Below are 15,115 nucleotides of genomic sequence, written 5' to 3' on the forward strand. Positions count from 1 at the left end.
TCTTTTCAGCTCTCAGGACTGACAACCAATGTTGTGGACATTATTCTGGCACATCATTTTGGGCAGGTAAGTTCCTGTTCCACCTGGGAGAACTGTGCATATCGTCTTCGCAGAACGAGTGAGGCTGAGACGTGCGTGGTACTGCCACGGCCAGCCGTGTGCCACACGGCCCTTGGCATTTGGAGAGCTGAGAGAAGACAGCAGCTCCCCCTCCCCCCACCTCCCTGTAAGTAGGGTGCCATCTGTTAATGTTTGACAACATCACGTGCCTCACCCAACATCTTGAGAGCCATCAGGAGGTCCTGGGAAAGGCTTCACCGAAATAGAAATTTCAGGGAAAAAAAAAGTGAAATGTGGGTGCTTAAAGAACCTCAGAGATTATCTTGTCCCCCATGAACTGGTGAAGACACTGACAGTCGACAGAGAAGTGATAGTTATATGCGTGTTTGTTGGGTGTGCCTGTGGGGAAGGCATCCCTCTTGGAAAGGGAGGGAGGTGAGCTGGGGCAGAGTGCTGGGAGTCTGTGAGCAGTGGGGTCGGAGAACTGGGAGCCTTCCACAGTGGGGAGGGGAAGGCAGTATGGAGAGCAGGAATGGGAGCTCAGTTAGAGTCTGTGTTGTTCATTTTAAATACTATATGACAGGAAATGGTAGGTGTGGAGAGAACTAGCATTTATTTATTGAGTACTGTTTTTTATGTGCTATGGACTTCAATACGTGCTTTATGTATACAAACCCTGTGTTTTTAAAATAGGTCTGTTAGCCTGAAATTTTTTTTTTTAAAGATTTATTCATTTATCTGAAAGTCAGAGTTACAGAGAGAGATCGTCTATCTGCTGGCTCACTCCTGAGGTGGCCACAACAGCTGGGATGGGGCAGGCCAATGCAGGAGCCAGGAGCTTTGTCTAGGTCTCGTACTTGGGCAGCAGGGATTCAAACACTTAAGCCATCCTCCACTGCTTTTCCCAGACCATTAAGCTGGGGCTGGATCAGAAGTAGGACAGCCAGAACACGAACTGGCACCCATATGAGGTGCCGGTGTCACAGGCGGTGGCTTTACCTGCTGTAACACAGTTCCGGACCCCAACCTGATTTTAAGATGGGAAAATTGAGAGTCCCAGCGAGTCAGCATAATTTGTCACTGGCTGGGGGCTGGCGTTGTGGCACAGCAGATTAAGCTGCCACTTGGAACACTGGCTTCCAATATGGGTTCCACTTCAAGTTCCTGCTGCTTCATTTCTAATCCAGTTCCTGACAGTCTGCCTAGGAAAGCAGCCAAAGATGACCAAGTACTTGGGCCCCTGCAGCCATGTGGGAGACCCAGAGTTCCAGGCTACGGGCTTTGGCCTGGCCCAGCGCTGGGCACTGTGGCCATTTGAGGAGTGAACTAATGGATGGAAGCTCACTCTCTGGCTGTGTGTGTGTGTGTGTGTGTGTGTATGCATGCATGCGTAGGTCACCCACTCTCTCTAACTAACTCGGCCTTTTAAATAAATAAATTAAAAAAAAAAAAAAGAATTGGGGCCAGCAATGTGACACAGTGGGTTAAGCCATGCCCTGCAGCACTGGTATCCCATATGGATGCTGGTTCAAGTCCCAGCTGCTCTACTCCCAGTCCAGCTCCCTGCTAATGCACCTGGGAAAGCAGCAGAAGATGGTCCACATACTTGGGCCCCCTGTACCCTTATGGGAGACCCAGAAGAAACTCCTGGCTTCTGGCTTCAGCCTGGCACAACCCCAGTTGTGGCCGTTTGGGGAGTGAACTAGTGGGTGGAAGATCTCCCTCTCTTTCTCTCTTTCCTCTCTCTCTGTAACTCTACCCTTCAAATAAATTTAAAAAAAATTTTTTAAAGATTTTTATTCATTTATTTGGGAGGCAGAATTATACACAGAGAGAGGGAGAGATGGTGAGAAAGGTCTTCCATCCGCTGGTTCACTCCCCAAATGGCCACAATGGATAGAGATGGACCAATCCAAAGCCAGGACTCAGGAGCTTTTTCCGAGTCTCCCACATGGGTGCAGGGTCCCAAGCACTTGGGCCATCTTCAACTGCTTTCCTAGGCCATAAACAGGGAGCTGCATTGGAAGTAGAACAGCCAGGACTCAAACTAGTGCCCATATGGAATACCAGCACCCCAGGCAAGACTTAACCTATTATACCACAGCACCAGCCCCACATAAAGAAATTGATTGCTTGATTGACAGAGTTATAGACAGAGAGACAGAGAAAGGTCTTCCTTCCGTTGGTTCACTCCCCAAATGGCCACTACGGCCGGCGCTGTGCCAATCCAAAGCCAGGAGCCAGGTGCTTCCTCCTGGTCTCCCATGTGGGTGCAGGGCCCAAGCATTTGGGCCATCCTCCACTGCCCTCCCAGGCCACAGCGGAGAGCTGGACTGGAAGAGGAGCAACCGGGACTAGAACCTGGCTTTGTATCAGCACAGCTCCAGCTGTTGCTGGCAGTTGGGAAGTGAACCAGTGGTTGGAAGACCCCTCTCTCTCTGTGCCTCTCCTTCTCTCTCTGTGTAACTCTAACTTTCAAATAAATAAATTAATTAATTTTTAAAAAATGGAGAGTAGTTAGGACTTACCTGTGGTCTCTCGTTTTGAGTGCTGGTTAGTCAATGACGAGTAAGATCCCCTGGGGGACAACCTAAGACAGGCACAGCTGCATACGGAGACCACATGGAAATGGGGTCAACAATGGTATGACCAAGAATCAGGCCTCCCGTTGCTCAAAAATAAACAAAAAGGGGGAAATGTGGTGGAATGAGAAGGTGAAAAGGTCATGCCAAGATGGCCGCTGACGACAGAAACTGCCTGGCAACAGGTCGTGATTGGATGGCTTCAGAAACCACATGATAACAGAGCCTGACTGACAACAGGCTGTGACTGGATGGTTTCAGAAACTGCCTGGCAGCAGAGCCTGACTGGCAACAGGCTTTGTTTGGATGGCTTTGGAAACTGCATGGCAACAGGCTGTGATTGGTTAGGGCATAGACCACCCCTTGACCAGATTGGCTGCCTTGGCTATATAAGCAGCTGTAGCAACTGAAATAAACAAGTTTGCGAGCTGCTCACCTCTGGCCTGCTTTCACCGGACTCCTGGGGTCTGTGTGGTGACTCCGAGCCTCTTGCCCCCACCACGCTCCTCCTCTCAGAACGAATCCTCTCAGAAGAAATCAGCTGCAACACTTACCAGGTGCTCCAGTGTTGGAAACGTGCACCCCAAGTGGCAGTTTAATTTGAGGCGTTTACAACATCTGTCCAACAGATTCGCATGTATTTTGGATTAGAGAAGCTCTTTAAGGCTTCTAATCAAGAATTCACCCTGGTTTTTCTTCTTAGAGAATGTGGTTTTCTTCCAGCTGATTCCTCTAGGTTTGGCTCCATATTGTCATCTCTGTAATTGAGGTGTAACTTCCATAGAGTGTCGTGCACGTGCGTGCGTCAGTGACCTTTCCCTTCCTATACCTTCCAGTAGCCACCATGTAAATCAAGATGAGAACGTGTCCACCACCCTCTTCCTCACCGATCCCACACCCCAACGTGTTCTTTTCCTCCTGCTCTTGAACTTCGTGTCAGTGGGCTCGCAGTGTGCACTGCTGTGGGTCTGGCTTCCTTTGCAGGGCATGCAGGTGACATTCATCCGATCACGCCATGTGTATTAGTTCTCCATGACTGTAATGGAGTCCGTTACAGCTTTCTAATTCCACCATTTATTTATTCTCATATGACTGAGCATCTGGGTTGTTTCCAGTCCTTTTTTTTTTTTTTTTTTTTTACTATTATAAATAAAACTGTGATAGACATTATGCATCTCTTTTTGAACATATGCACTCAGTTCTCTTGGCCTCTCTCTCTCAAAATATGCATGTATTTCCGCTTGTTGATTTCTCAGTTCTAGGCACTATCGGTGAACTTTTAACTATGGGAGGTAGTTTCTTTCTCTTTGGTGCACACATCCTGTCCCTTGACACACATTTGTATTTCCCACTCCATGCTCACAACATAACCAGCATTTTTGATTAAGTATTATTCAGAGCTCGGCCTTGACTGTCTTCTTCTTTTTGTTGTTTTTATTTATTTATTTATTTATTTTGACAGGCAGAGTTAGACAGTGAGAGACAGAGAGAGAGAAAGGTCTTCCTTTTTCCATTGGTTCACCCCCCAAGTGACCGCTATGGCCAGTGTGTTGTGGCTGGTGCACTGCACTGATCTGAAGCCAGGAGCCAGGTGCTTCCTCCTGGTCTCTCATGCGGGTGCAGGGCCCAAGGACCTGGGCCATCCTCCACTGCCCTCCCAGGCCACAGCAGAGAGCTGGACAGGAAGAGGAGCAACCGGGACAGAATCCGGCGCCCTGACCGGGACTAGAACCCAGGGTGCTATTTATTTGAAAGGCAGAGAGACATCCACTGGTCACGCCCTAAATGGCCACAACGCCCAGAGCTGGGCCGATCCAAAGCCAGGAGCCAGGAGCTTCTTCAGGTCTCCCACACGGGTGCAGGGCCATCTTCTACTGCTTTCCCAGGCACAATAACAAGGAGCTGGATTGGAAGTGGAATAGCCAGGTCTTGAACCTGTGACCCTATGGAATGCCAGAACTACAGGCGGTTTTACCTGCTACACCACAGTGCCGGCCCCAACTACTGTCTTTTTCTATAGAATATTTTGTGCTTTCTTGAGTTATTTTTATTTTTGTTTTGTATTAATTACTTACTATTCTATGTGTTATCAGTATTTCAGATGGTCCCCTCTGACTAGGTAAACTCCATATTCAATACATTCAAGCACATTAGGCAAACTGATTTTCATGTTATTGAAGAAGTCTCTCCCACAGCATTCCCACTGCTGTAGTGTGCACTGATTTGATAATCGGTATCAATTGGCCTCTGTGTATAGGCCCCTATGTTATTTGCGTCTTTACTGCAGACTGAGACCTATTAGTTCAAAAGCCTTCCAGCACGGAAATTAAATTCTCACACATCAAGTTATTTGAAAAATAGCTCAGCAATTTAAGACGTTTCTTGGGGCACCTGAATCTCAGAGTGCTGAGTTCAAGTTCCAGCTCTATGTCCCATTCCAGCTTCCTATTAATATGCACCTTGGGGCCAGCACCACGGCTCACTAGGCTAATCCTCCGCCTGTGGCGCCAGCACCCCGGGTTCTAGTCCCGGTTGGGGTGCCGGATTCTGTCCCAGTTGCTCCTCTTCCAGTCCAGCTCTCTGCTGTGGCCTGGGAGTGCAGTGGAGGATGGCCCAAGTCCTTGGGCCCTGCACCCGCAAGGGAGACCAGGAGGAAACACCTGGCTCCTGGCTTCAGATCGGCACAGTGCCGCCCGTAGCGGATTGAACCAACTTGGGGATTGAACCAACGGAAAAGGAAGCCCTTTCTCTCTCTCTCTCTCTCTCACTGTCTAACTCTGCCTGTCAAAAAAAAAAAAAAAAAAAAATTTGTTTTTAAATAAAAAATATGGACCCTGGGAGGCAGAAGATGGTGGCTTAAGTAGTGTGTCCCTGCCACCTATGTGGGAGAAATGGGTTGAATTCCTGGCCCAGCCTGGCCAAGCCCTAGCAATCGTGAGCATTTAGAAAATGAAGCAGCAATTGGAATTAGCGTGTGTGTGTGTGTGTACATACATGCCTTTCAAATAAAATTGAAATACATTTTTAAAAAATGTTAGTAGCCCAAGCAGTATTTTAGCCATTTAGAGCCCTTATGCTTTACATATCCTTTAAAGCTTCATCCTGTGTCTGCTAGCCACTGGTCAGGTGGAGCCTCTTAGTTACAGCACCCTAGAGCTACTGTGGCTCTTCAGGGGCCTCTCACCCAGGGACTCCTCCCATGCCGCTGAGTTGTGTCACCCAGACACACGAGCCACCTCTCCAGTTCTCCTGTTCCCCAGGAGTTCCCTTGTTCTCCCCTTCTAGACAGTGGCCTTCCTGCCGTGTGAGCTTCTGGACAGTCTTGTTCCATGAGGGACTTCCCCTCTGATACAATCTGTCTATATACCACACAATGAAATTTGCATAGGGGCCAGTGCTGTGGCGCAGCGGGTTAATTTCCTGGCCTGAAGCGCTGGCATCCCATATGGGGCCGGTTCTAGTCCCAGCTGCTCCACTTCCAATCCAGCTCTCTGCTATGGCCTGGGAAAGCAGTAGAAGATGGCCCAAGTCCTTGGGCACCTGCACCCACGTGGGAGACCCGGAAGAAGCTCCTGGCTCCTGGCTTCGGATTGGCGCAGTTCCGGCCGTTATAGCCAATTGGGGAGTGAACCGTCGGATGGAAGACCTCTCTCTCTCTCTCTCTCTCTCTCTCTCTCTGTGACTCTCCTCTCTCTGTGTAACTGTGACTCTCAAGTAAAAAATAATAATTTTTTTTTTGACAGGCAGAGTGGACAGTGAGAGAGAGAGAGACAGAGAGAAAGGTCTTCCTTTTGCCGTTGGTTCACCCTCCGGCCGCGGCAGCCAGCGCACCAAGCTGATCCGATGGCGGGAGCCAGGTGCTTCTCCTGGTCTCCCATGGGGTGCAGGGCCCAAGCACTTGGGCCATCCTCCACTGCACTCCCTGGCCACAGCAGAGAGCTGGCCTGGAAGAGGGGCAACTGGGACAGAATTCAGCGCCCTGACCGGGACTAGAACCCGGTGTGCCAGCGCCGCAAGGCGGAGGATTAGCCTAGTGAGCCACGGCGCCGGCAATAAAATAAATCTTAAAAAAAAAAAAAAAAAGAAACTTGCATATTACTATCTCTCACGTTGTGCATTATTCCTTGATCAGCCCCAAATCCCTGAAGCCCTCTGTTACCTTATTCGCCTGTTCCACAGCTGTTCTCCTTTCTTTAATTATAGCCTTTTTATTGGGACAACAGATAAGATGCCACAGGGGTGGTTCCAGTAATGGGGAGAACTCCTGAGGGAGAACTGCACTGAGATCCAGGCTCCTAGCTTCAACATAGCCCAGCCTAGACTGGGTGGCCGTTTGAGGATGAACTAGTGGACAGAAAATCTCTGTTTCTCTGTCTCTCTGCCTTTCACATAACATTTTTTTAAGATTTGTTTATTTATTTGAAAGAGTTACAGATAAAGAGAGAGAGATCTTCCATCTACTGGTTCTCTCCCCAAATGGCTGCAACAGCCAGGGCTGGTACACATCAAAGCCACGAGCTTCATCCAGGTTTTCCACTTGGATATAGGGGCCCAAGCACTTGGGCTATCTTCTGCTGCTGTCCCAGGCACATTAGCAGGGAGCTGCATTCGAAGTGGAGCACCCAGGACACAAACCGGTGCCCATATGGGATGCTGGCATTGTATCCAGCTTCTAGTACTGCTATTTGATTTGTAATTTTTGCATGAAATCAGTTTTGTATGTATAAATAGGTAATGCACTAGTTTTATAAGTGAGGACATAGATAAGTTAATTATATAGATTGATGGTTATTAAAAGAAATGTTACCTTCTATTTATTTTATACTTTTCAGTTCATGTAACTTATTTAATCTTAAAACAGTCATGTTATGTAGCTGGTCATTATCTTCATTTTACAGGCAGTGTCTTTATTTTTATGAGAAATAGCAGAACATTAAAAAATAATAACACAGGTAAGGAAACCAGCATTCCAAATGGTTAGAAGACCCAAGTTCTGTGGCTGGTACTTGAGTCTATGATATGTTCTCTGGTACCTGACACAGAATGTGACACTGAACCTGTCTGATGCCAATTAAAAAAATGTTTGCCCTTGAAACTCTGCCCAGTTATCATAGGCAGCAGCATTTGGCTTTTGGTTTGAAAATGTCAGCCACACAAGGTGGACTTGTTCTGTAGCTCAGAAATTGAACTGTGTCTTTCTTCAATTGTTCTAGGAAGAACTGCAGGCCAACCTGGACCTGATTCAAACCTACAGATTGCACATTGCCCAAGATATCAACCAAGAAAACCTGCAGCTTTTCCTGGGCTCCTATAACGGGTACAGTTACTCCCTAGTGCTTCCTCTAAATGCAGACTAGGTCCAAAAACACAGTTGACATCTAAGGCAGAGAGGAGGGGCTTACACTGCTTCTCCCAGTGCTAGGGGTGGGATCGACTTCCAGACCAGCGCTTTCTCGAAGAACGAGTGCAGAGAGCTGTTCTGGGATGTTGAAGTACCACTTGTAGTCTGACGTGTGTTGAGACAAAACGTACTTAAGTTAGGTACACACACAAGTAATCGGAAGTAGCACAGGAAAATGCACCAGCGGTAGGGGGGGTCGAAGGAGAGGAGCCTTGGGCTTTGGTTTAGTTTCCCTTGCTGACATCTTGTCATCAGGCAAAAGTAACGCATGGCCACTGAATTACAGAACTCACTGTCGCGTCTCCCCGCCCCTGAGACAGGGAGAGACAGAGTCAAAGAGCGGGTTTTTATTGTGGATCCAGCTTCTCCAAAGTGGAAACATTGGCTTCTTCTGACTTCCTGGGAACACGGGAAAAGCTTGAGGATCTGGGTGAGCTGTGCCTTACCCAGTGTTACGCAGCCAGGAAGCAGCAATACCAAGTTCCGATTCTGCTCTCTAGCCCTTTGGTCTTTTATACCAAAGTCTCCCTACTTCTAGTTGAAACCAGAGAGATCAAGTCCTATGCTGAACGGTTACAGTAAAACACCTGTCCAGAAAAGTATGTCACTCCCGCTTCTTAAGGAGTTTGTTTCTTTGAACTAGTTTAGTTGGAAGACTAAACACTTAGGAGTCGCAAGTCCCAGTTGCTTCTTCTTCAGTCCTGTAGGCCTCCCGAGCTCCACCCCAGGGCTGAGCCAGGAGCCAGGCTGCTGCCCGAGGCAGGTGGCTACCAGGAAGCAGCATGCTGGGCTGTTAGGGAAAGAGAATGTCTGTGTCCTTGAGAGATGCTGGGTTTCAAGAGCAGGAAATAACCTGAGTCGTTGTGACGTTCCTGAAGGGGCATTGCTTCTGCTCTGTTTTTCTAGACGTAGAGACCTCGAGATTGAAAGACCTATTCTGGGCCAAAATGATAACAGATTAAAAACACTGAAGTAAGTGCCTCTGGTGCCCCACGGAACTGCTAGATGTCTCTGCGTGTAGTGGACTGAGCGTTGCTGGAGCGTGTGTGCTGTTTTCTGAATGCCACCTGTTCTTGCTTGTGCCTAGATGTTCCACGTTACTGGTGGTAGGAGACAATTCACCTGCTGTTGAGTCTGTGGTGAGTACGCCCTTAGTGTGGAGACGAGTGAGAGTAAAGCGTGCTGAGGCACGGAGAGCACGCTGCTCTCTGCCAGAAGCTGTTGCCCGTACTAGTGTGGTGTTCTGATTATACACGTTATGGTTTGCTCTCTGCTACACATTTGGAAAATTACTTCCTCCTCAACCACTAAGTTCCATAAAATTGTTTCCTCCTTTCTTTTTTCTTAGGTCGAATGCAATTCTCGCCTCAACCCCGTCAATACAACTTTGCTGAAGGTAACGTCTCCCCCCCTTGCCAGCCGGCTGTGAGTATGTGAGGCTGGGTTCACTGTGATACTTCCCCTTTATGGGTCTCGCGCGCTTTCTCAGAAGCCGTTTATCCTGAATATATTCTCATTGTAGAAAACAGAGAAAGCATGAAGAAGAATAGAAATTAACATTACTTATAATCCTGTCCCGACGGTAACCTCTTGGTGTCGTTTTCCTATACATTTTTATATCATTAACATCAGAGGACATTTGTGGCCCTGTCACTTCTCCTCACTTTTATGACGTAAGCGTGTTCCCATGGCATTAAAACCTTCATGAGCATTACTTAATGTTGCGAGAATTAAGAAAATGGATGGAAATGCTTTGCTTGCTACATCCTGTTGTATCAGTAAGGAACTTCCCAGTAACTTTCTAATGATGAGGCAGGATGCACTTTCTTTCTCTTAGGGCAAGTTTAGACTGATGTCCTAGGCTTGATATCAAGTTCCCCCTCTTTCGAGTGTACCCCAGGCAAGAGTTGCAACCTGGTATGGTCTCAGCCTCACATCTGCCAAGCTGTCTCACGGAGCCGATCCCCTGGTTGGAACTGGGACAACTGTAGATCTTAGTGCGAGTCTTTTGTTGCCTTCTGCTACGTTTTCAGTCCAAACCCCGCTGCTGTCTTCCCTCTCTTTGAAGTGTGCTTGAAAGGGAGGTGTTGTCACCAGAAGCAGCCGTGGTTCTGAGAAATACATCATGAGGTTAATGCTTTGAGGTGACCAAACTCAAAATGTTTTTGGCTCCAGGAGATTTTCACTGCAGGTTTGAATCAATATTCAAAAGCCTAAAACTGAACTCTGCAATAGCCGTAGACATGGTTATATTCTGTGGGAAACCATGCAGCAATGCAGTGAAATGGGTAACTCCCACTGCAGACTGAACTGATCCTCAGACGGTCTGATGGGTACCAGTCTTAGCTTCTCTGCATAGAGGCACTGCTTTCTAGTTCTAATCGGGTTTCAGCTCCTGAACTTCAAGAAAACACAGCCTGGGGGTCAGCATTAGGGCACCACAGTGCCAGCATCCCTTACCGGAGTATCATTTCAAGTCCTGGCTCTTAGGCTTCCAATCCAGCTCCCAGCTTGGGCCCCTGCCATCCATGTGGGAGACCAGGATGGAATTCCTGGCTCCTGGCTCCTGGCTTCGGCCTGGCCTAGCCCTGGCCATTGCAGACATTTGGGAAGTGAACCAGTGAATGGAAGGTCTCTGTTTCTGTGTCTCACTCTTTGTTTCAAATAAATCAGTCAGTCTTTGGATAGAGAGGAAGAGAACACAAGCCTGCACCATTTTCCTGCTTTGTGTTTGTCAGCTTGTCTCTTATGCTTAGTGTTTCCAGGGGTCGATCCGGGCCAGCCTTCAAGGGCCTTACCCTCTCCTAACTGAGAGACTCCTCCCCAGAAAAGTGTTTTTTTATGTTTTTATGCCTACATAGTTTGTACATATTTGTGAGGTACCTTGTGGTACTTTGATTCGTACATACATTATATGGTGATCTAATCAGGGTACTTATCATACCCATTGCATTAAACATTCATCATTTCTCAAATAAAGCTTTAATGCCAGTAAATTAAACCATAGGGTTCATATTCCTTTAAAAATTGCCAGGCAGCTCAAATAGGATATTCTCTGAGCATAGGGAACATCTCAGGGAGGGAGAGTGGGCTAGTGGGTTTCCATCATGCCTAGAAACCGTGCTTCCTGCAGAGTTGCAGAGTCTGTGTCGCCTGGGAGCGTGTTAGCAGGGAAGTTCTCACGTTGTTTTGCTTTTATTGGAAGGCCAAAAGACAGAGATAGGGATAGACAGAGATTTCCATCTGCTGGTTCACTCCCCAAATGCCCACAACAGCCGGCGCTGGACCAGACCAGTTCTGGAAGCCCGGGGCTCAATCCAGGTCTCCCATGTGGATGGCAGGGACCCAAGTACTTGAACCATCACCACTGCCTCCCACATCTCTGCATTGGCAAGAAGCTAGGGTCAGGAACCGGAATCCAGGCACTCCGGTATGGGATGCAGGTATCCAAGTCAGTGTCTTTTTGTTTTATTAAGGTTTTATTTATTGGTTTGAGAGGCAGAGTCACAGGCAGAGGCAGATAGAGGAAAATACAGAAAGGTCTTCTATCGGGGCTGGCGCTGTGGCACAGCGGGTTAAAGCCCTGGCCTGAAGTGCTGACATCCATATAGGCGCCGGTTCTATTCCCAGCTGCTCCTCTTCCCATCTAGCTCTCCTCTATGGCCTAGGAAAGCAGTAGAAGATGGCCCAAGTCCTTGGGCACCTGCACCCATGTGGGAGACCCGGAAGAAGCTCCTGGCTCTTGGCTTCGGATCGGCACAGCTCCGGCCATTGCGGCCATCTGGGGAGTGAACCATCGGATGGAAGACCTTTCTCTGTGTCTCTACCTCTCTCTGTAACTCTTTCAAATAAATAAAATAAATCTTTTTTTTTTTAATTAATTTATTTGACAGAGTTAGCCAGTGAGAGAGAGAGAGAAAGGTCTTTCTTCCGTTGGTTCACTCCCCAAATGGCTGCCACTGCCAGTGCTATGCCAAACCGAAGCCAGGAGCCAGGTACCTCCCCCTGGTCTCCCATGTGGGTGAAGGCGCCCAAGACTTGGGCAATACTCCACTGTCCTTCTGGGCCACAGCAGAGAACTGGACTGGAAGAGGGGCAACCAGGACTAGAACCCGGCGCCCATATGGGATGCCGGTGCTGCAGGCGGAGGATTAACCAAGTGAGCCACGGCGCTGGCCCCCAATAAAATAAATCTTAAAAAAAAAAAAAATCAAAGGTCTTCTATCTACTGGTTCACTCACCAAATGGCCGCAACAGCTGGAGCTGGACTGATTCAAAGCCAGCAGCCAGGAGCTTCTTCTGGGTTTCCCATGCAAGTGCAAAGGCCCAAAGACTTGGGCATCCTTCACTGCTCTCCCAGGTGCATTATTAGGGAGCTGGATCAGAAGAGGAGCATCTGGGAAACGAACCAGCACTCATATGGGATGCCAGCGCTGCAGGCAGAGGCTTAGCCTACTAGGCCACAGAGCCGGCCGCCAGTGAGTGTCTTAACCACTGTACCAGCGACTACTCCAGAAGTAGAAGTTCCTAAACCCCAGCCTAGACCTCTTGACTCAGAGTCTCTGGGGCAGGAACCCGTGAATCATGAGTTTTAACAAGTCCTTGGGGGGCCGGTGCTGTGGCGCAGGGGGTTAAAGCCTTGGCCTGAAGCGCCAGCATCCCGTATGTGTGCCGGTTCTAGTCCCTGCTGCTCCACCACTTCTGATCCAGCTCTCTCTTATGGCCTGGGAAAGCAGTAGAAGATGACCCAAGTCTTTGGGCCCCTGTACCCACATGGGAGACCCAGAAGAAGCTCCTGGCTCTTGGCTTTGGATCGGCGTAGCTCTGGCCGTTGCAGCCATCTGGGAAGTAAACCAGTGAATAGAAGACCTCTCTCTGTAACTCTGTCTTTAAAATAAATAAAATAAATCTTTAAAAAAAAAAAAAAACCCAAAACTCAAGTCCTTGAGGAAATCCCAGTGCACACGAACAAAGCCTAGGAGAATACCCAAGAAACCCTGCCCAGGAGAGAGTAACTGCTGTAAAGGTTCCTGCGGTGGGCAGCAACGAGGGGCCTGTGCGTGCGGGTCTGCTGAGTGCAGTCTCAGCTCCTGACTGGAGAGCTCCCCGTCATCAGGAAGGTGATGAAGGGTGGAAGGGGACATAGAAACGTGACGCACTGCGATGGTCGGGCCATGTGGTTCAAGGACCCCAAAAGCAACATTGCTCAGGGACAGGCAAAGCTGTGGTTGAAAGCAGCAAATAACTCCCCATCACCCCAGTGGAAAATGCTTTCCAAGGGCCTAGAAGCCAGGCCTTGCGCCTGCCTGATAAATAAGCATTGAGTATTTGTTTCAGATTTGTCCCCAGGGTGATTGTTAAGATCTAAGTCTTCATATAAGACTGCTTTAAATAGATGTAGACTTGGGTGCAGTTAATCATTAAGGAACCTGGAGCAGGCATTTGGCAAGCGGTTATGATGCCAGTCTCTACGCCTGCATCCCGTATCCGAGTGCCTGGGCTCAAGTCCCATCTCTGCTTCTGATGAGGATCGAGTACCTGGGTCCCTGCCCCCTGTAAATGTTTAAAATTTTAAATCAAAACAAATTAAGGAACCTAACTGTGCCCTGTTGCAAAAGATTTTGGAGGTCAGAATGTTTTCCTTAAGTTTAAGCCCCAGCTAACCTCCGTGTTCTTCCTGTTCTAGATGGCAGACTGCGGGGGCCTGCCCCAAGTGGTCCAGGTAAGGACGTTCTTGTCAGCGCCCATTCGCTTCTCCCTGTGTGCCGTGCAGAGATTAATGCCTTGTTGTTCTGTCCCCCAGCCTGGGAAGCTCACGGAGGCCTTCAAGTACTTTTTGCAGGGAATGGGCTACAGTGAGTAGTATCCGACTTTCTATCTAGCAACAATGTATGGAAACGGGGGGTCAGTTTGACATCCAGGAGCCCCCAGTTCTTGGGCATGCCCCGTGGGCTCGCCAGCCTTAAGCAGAAGCCAGAGCACAGAGCGCTCGTCTGTGCGCATGTGTAACTGTTAAGCCCTTGCCTTCTGTCAGCCACTGTGTGCTCTGACCTCACAGGTAAGTTCTGGGATTCGTCCCATTTTGTAGAAATGAGCTCAGAAGGGCTCAGCTCATTGCCAGGGTAACCAGGGTAACACACAGCCGTGGTTCAGTCTGGCAGTCCGACTCCAGGGTAACGCACAGCCGTGGTTCAGTCTGGCAGTCCGACTCCAGGGTAACGCACAGCCGTGGTTCAGTCTGGCAGTCTGGCACCAGAGCCCCCGCTTTACCCCTGAGTCTCAGACTGTCCTGGCTGTGACTCTGGACTGCTGATTGACACTTCAAGGCAGCTGATTAGTTATTCCTGGCCTGGGGACTCCGGGGAGGAAAGGCAGTGCCCCAAGAGATGAACTCACAAGTCCAAGGACATGTCTACGTCGTACGCTGCTGTCCTGGTCTCGTATGATTAGATCCCTGAGCCATGTCATTTGTCTTAGAATGTCCACACTTGCTCCCTTCTGGGAGTTGTTATAAGAAGAAAAGCCCTGTCACCCAGAGCTCTTTACCCAGTGGGGTCATCCTCCTTCTGTCTTTGGCGTCAGTGTGGATAATGGCCACTGGTGACCCTCTTGGTCAGCTGCTCTGGGTGGCCAGGCCCTGGGTGCAGCCCTGTACCTGGTGCATAGCCCATGTATGTCTTGTCTAGAGTGACTGTGTCGTCCCTGTCTATGAGCTTCTACCAACCGAGCCCACACCCTCCGCCCTCGGGCTCACTGGGAGGAGCACAGGTCCCTCTCCTAGGCTCCTAGGAAGCTGATCATCCAGTCCTATTCTGACCCAAAGCTGATGGCTGTTTACCGTTGGGAAAAGAACAGCAGAGGTGATACTGAAGCATTCTCTGGGACCCTCCAACAAAGTATCCCTGGCTTGGAGCATTCTGTCAGTGTGTGCGAGGCAGCTGAGGTGGCCACTTGGCACTCTCAGGTCACTAACCTGCCTTTTCCTGTGTCCGTCCTGCTTCCAGTCCCGTATGTGCAGCTCAGTCACCTGAGCACCGAGTCAGGTACCTTCCTCTGTGCTGGCCCCGCCCTG

The 15,115-nt window shown here is 49.0% G+C and overlaps 1 protein-coding gene across 6 annotated transcripts in view; it reads left to right on the forward strand.

Annotated features, from left to right (window-relative positions):
• Positions 1-15,115, forward strand: part of NDRG3 (NDRG family member 3) — a 79,107-nt gene that overhangs the window by 61,654 nt on the left and 2,338 nt on the right. For 3 of the 6 annotated variants that reach the window (XM_002710820.5, XM_070051876.1, XM_070051878.1), the window contains 8 exons: positions 10-66; positions 7,856-7,959; positions 8,950-9,015; positions 9,131-9,182; positions 9,392-9,439; positions 13,730-13,765; positions 13,847-13,898; positions 15,048-15,086. In XM_002710820.5, coding sequence (XP_002710866.1) covers positions 10-66; positions 7,856-7,959; positions 8,950-9,015; positions 9,131-9,182; positions 9,392-9,439; positions 13,730-13,765; positions 13,847-13,898; positions 15,048-15,086 — 454 coding nt within the window. The remainder of the gene's footprint in view (positions 1-9; positions 67-7,855; positions 7,960-8,949; positions 9,016-9,130; positions 9,183-9,391; positions 9,440-13,729; positions 13,766-13,846; positions 13,899-15,047; positions 15,087-15,115) is intronic. The other 3 variants (XM_008256033.4, XM_070051877.1, XM_070051879.1) reach the window with 1 other exon arrangement.

The sequence above is a fragment of the Oryctolagus cuniculus genome, chromosome 11, assembly GCF_964237555.1.
Source record: "Oryctolagus cuniculus chromosome 11, mOryCun1.1, whole genome shotgun sequence".
Taxonomy (NCBI): Eukaryota; Metazoa; Chordata; class Mammalia; order Lagomorpha; family Leporidae; genus Oryctolagus; species Oryctolagus cuniculus.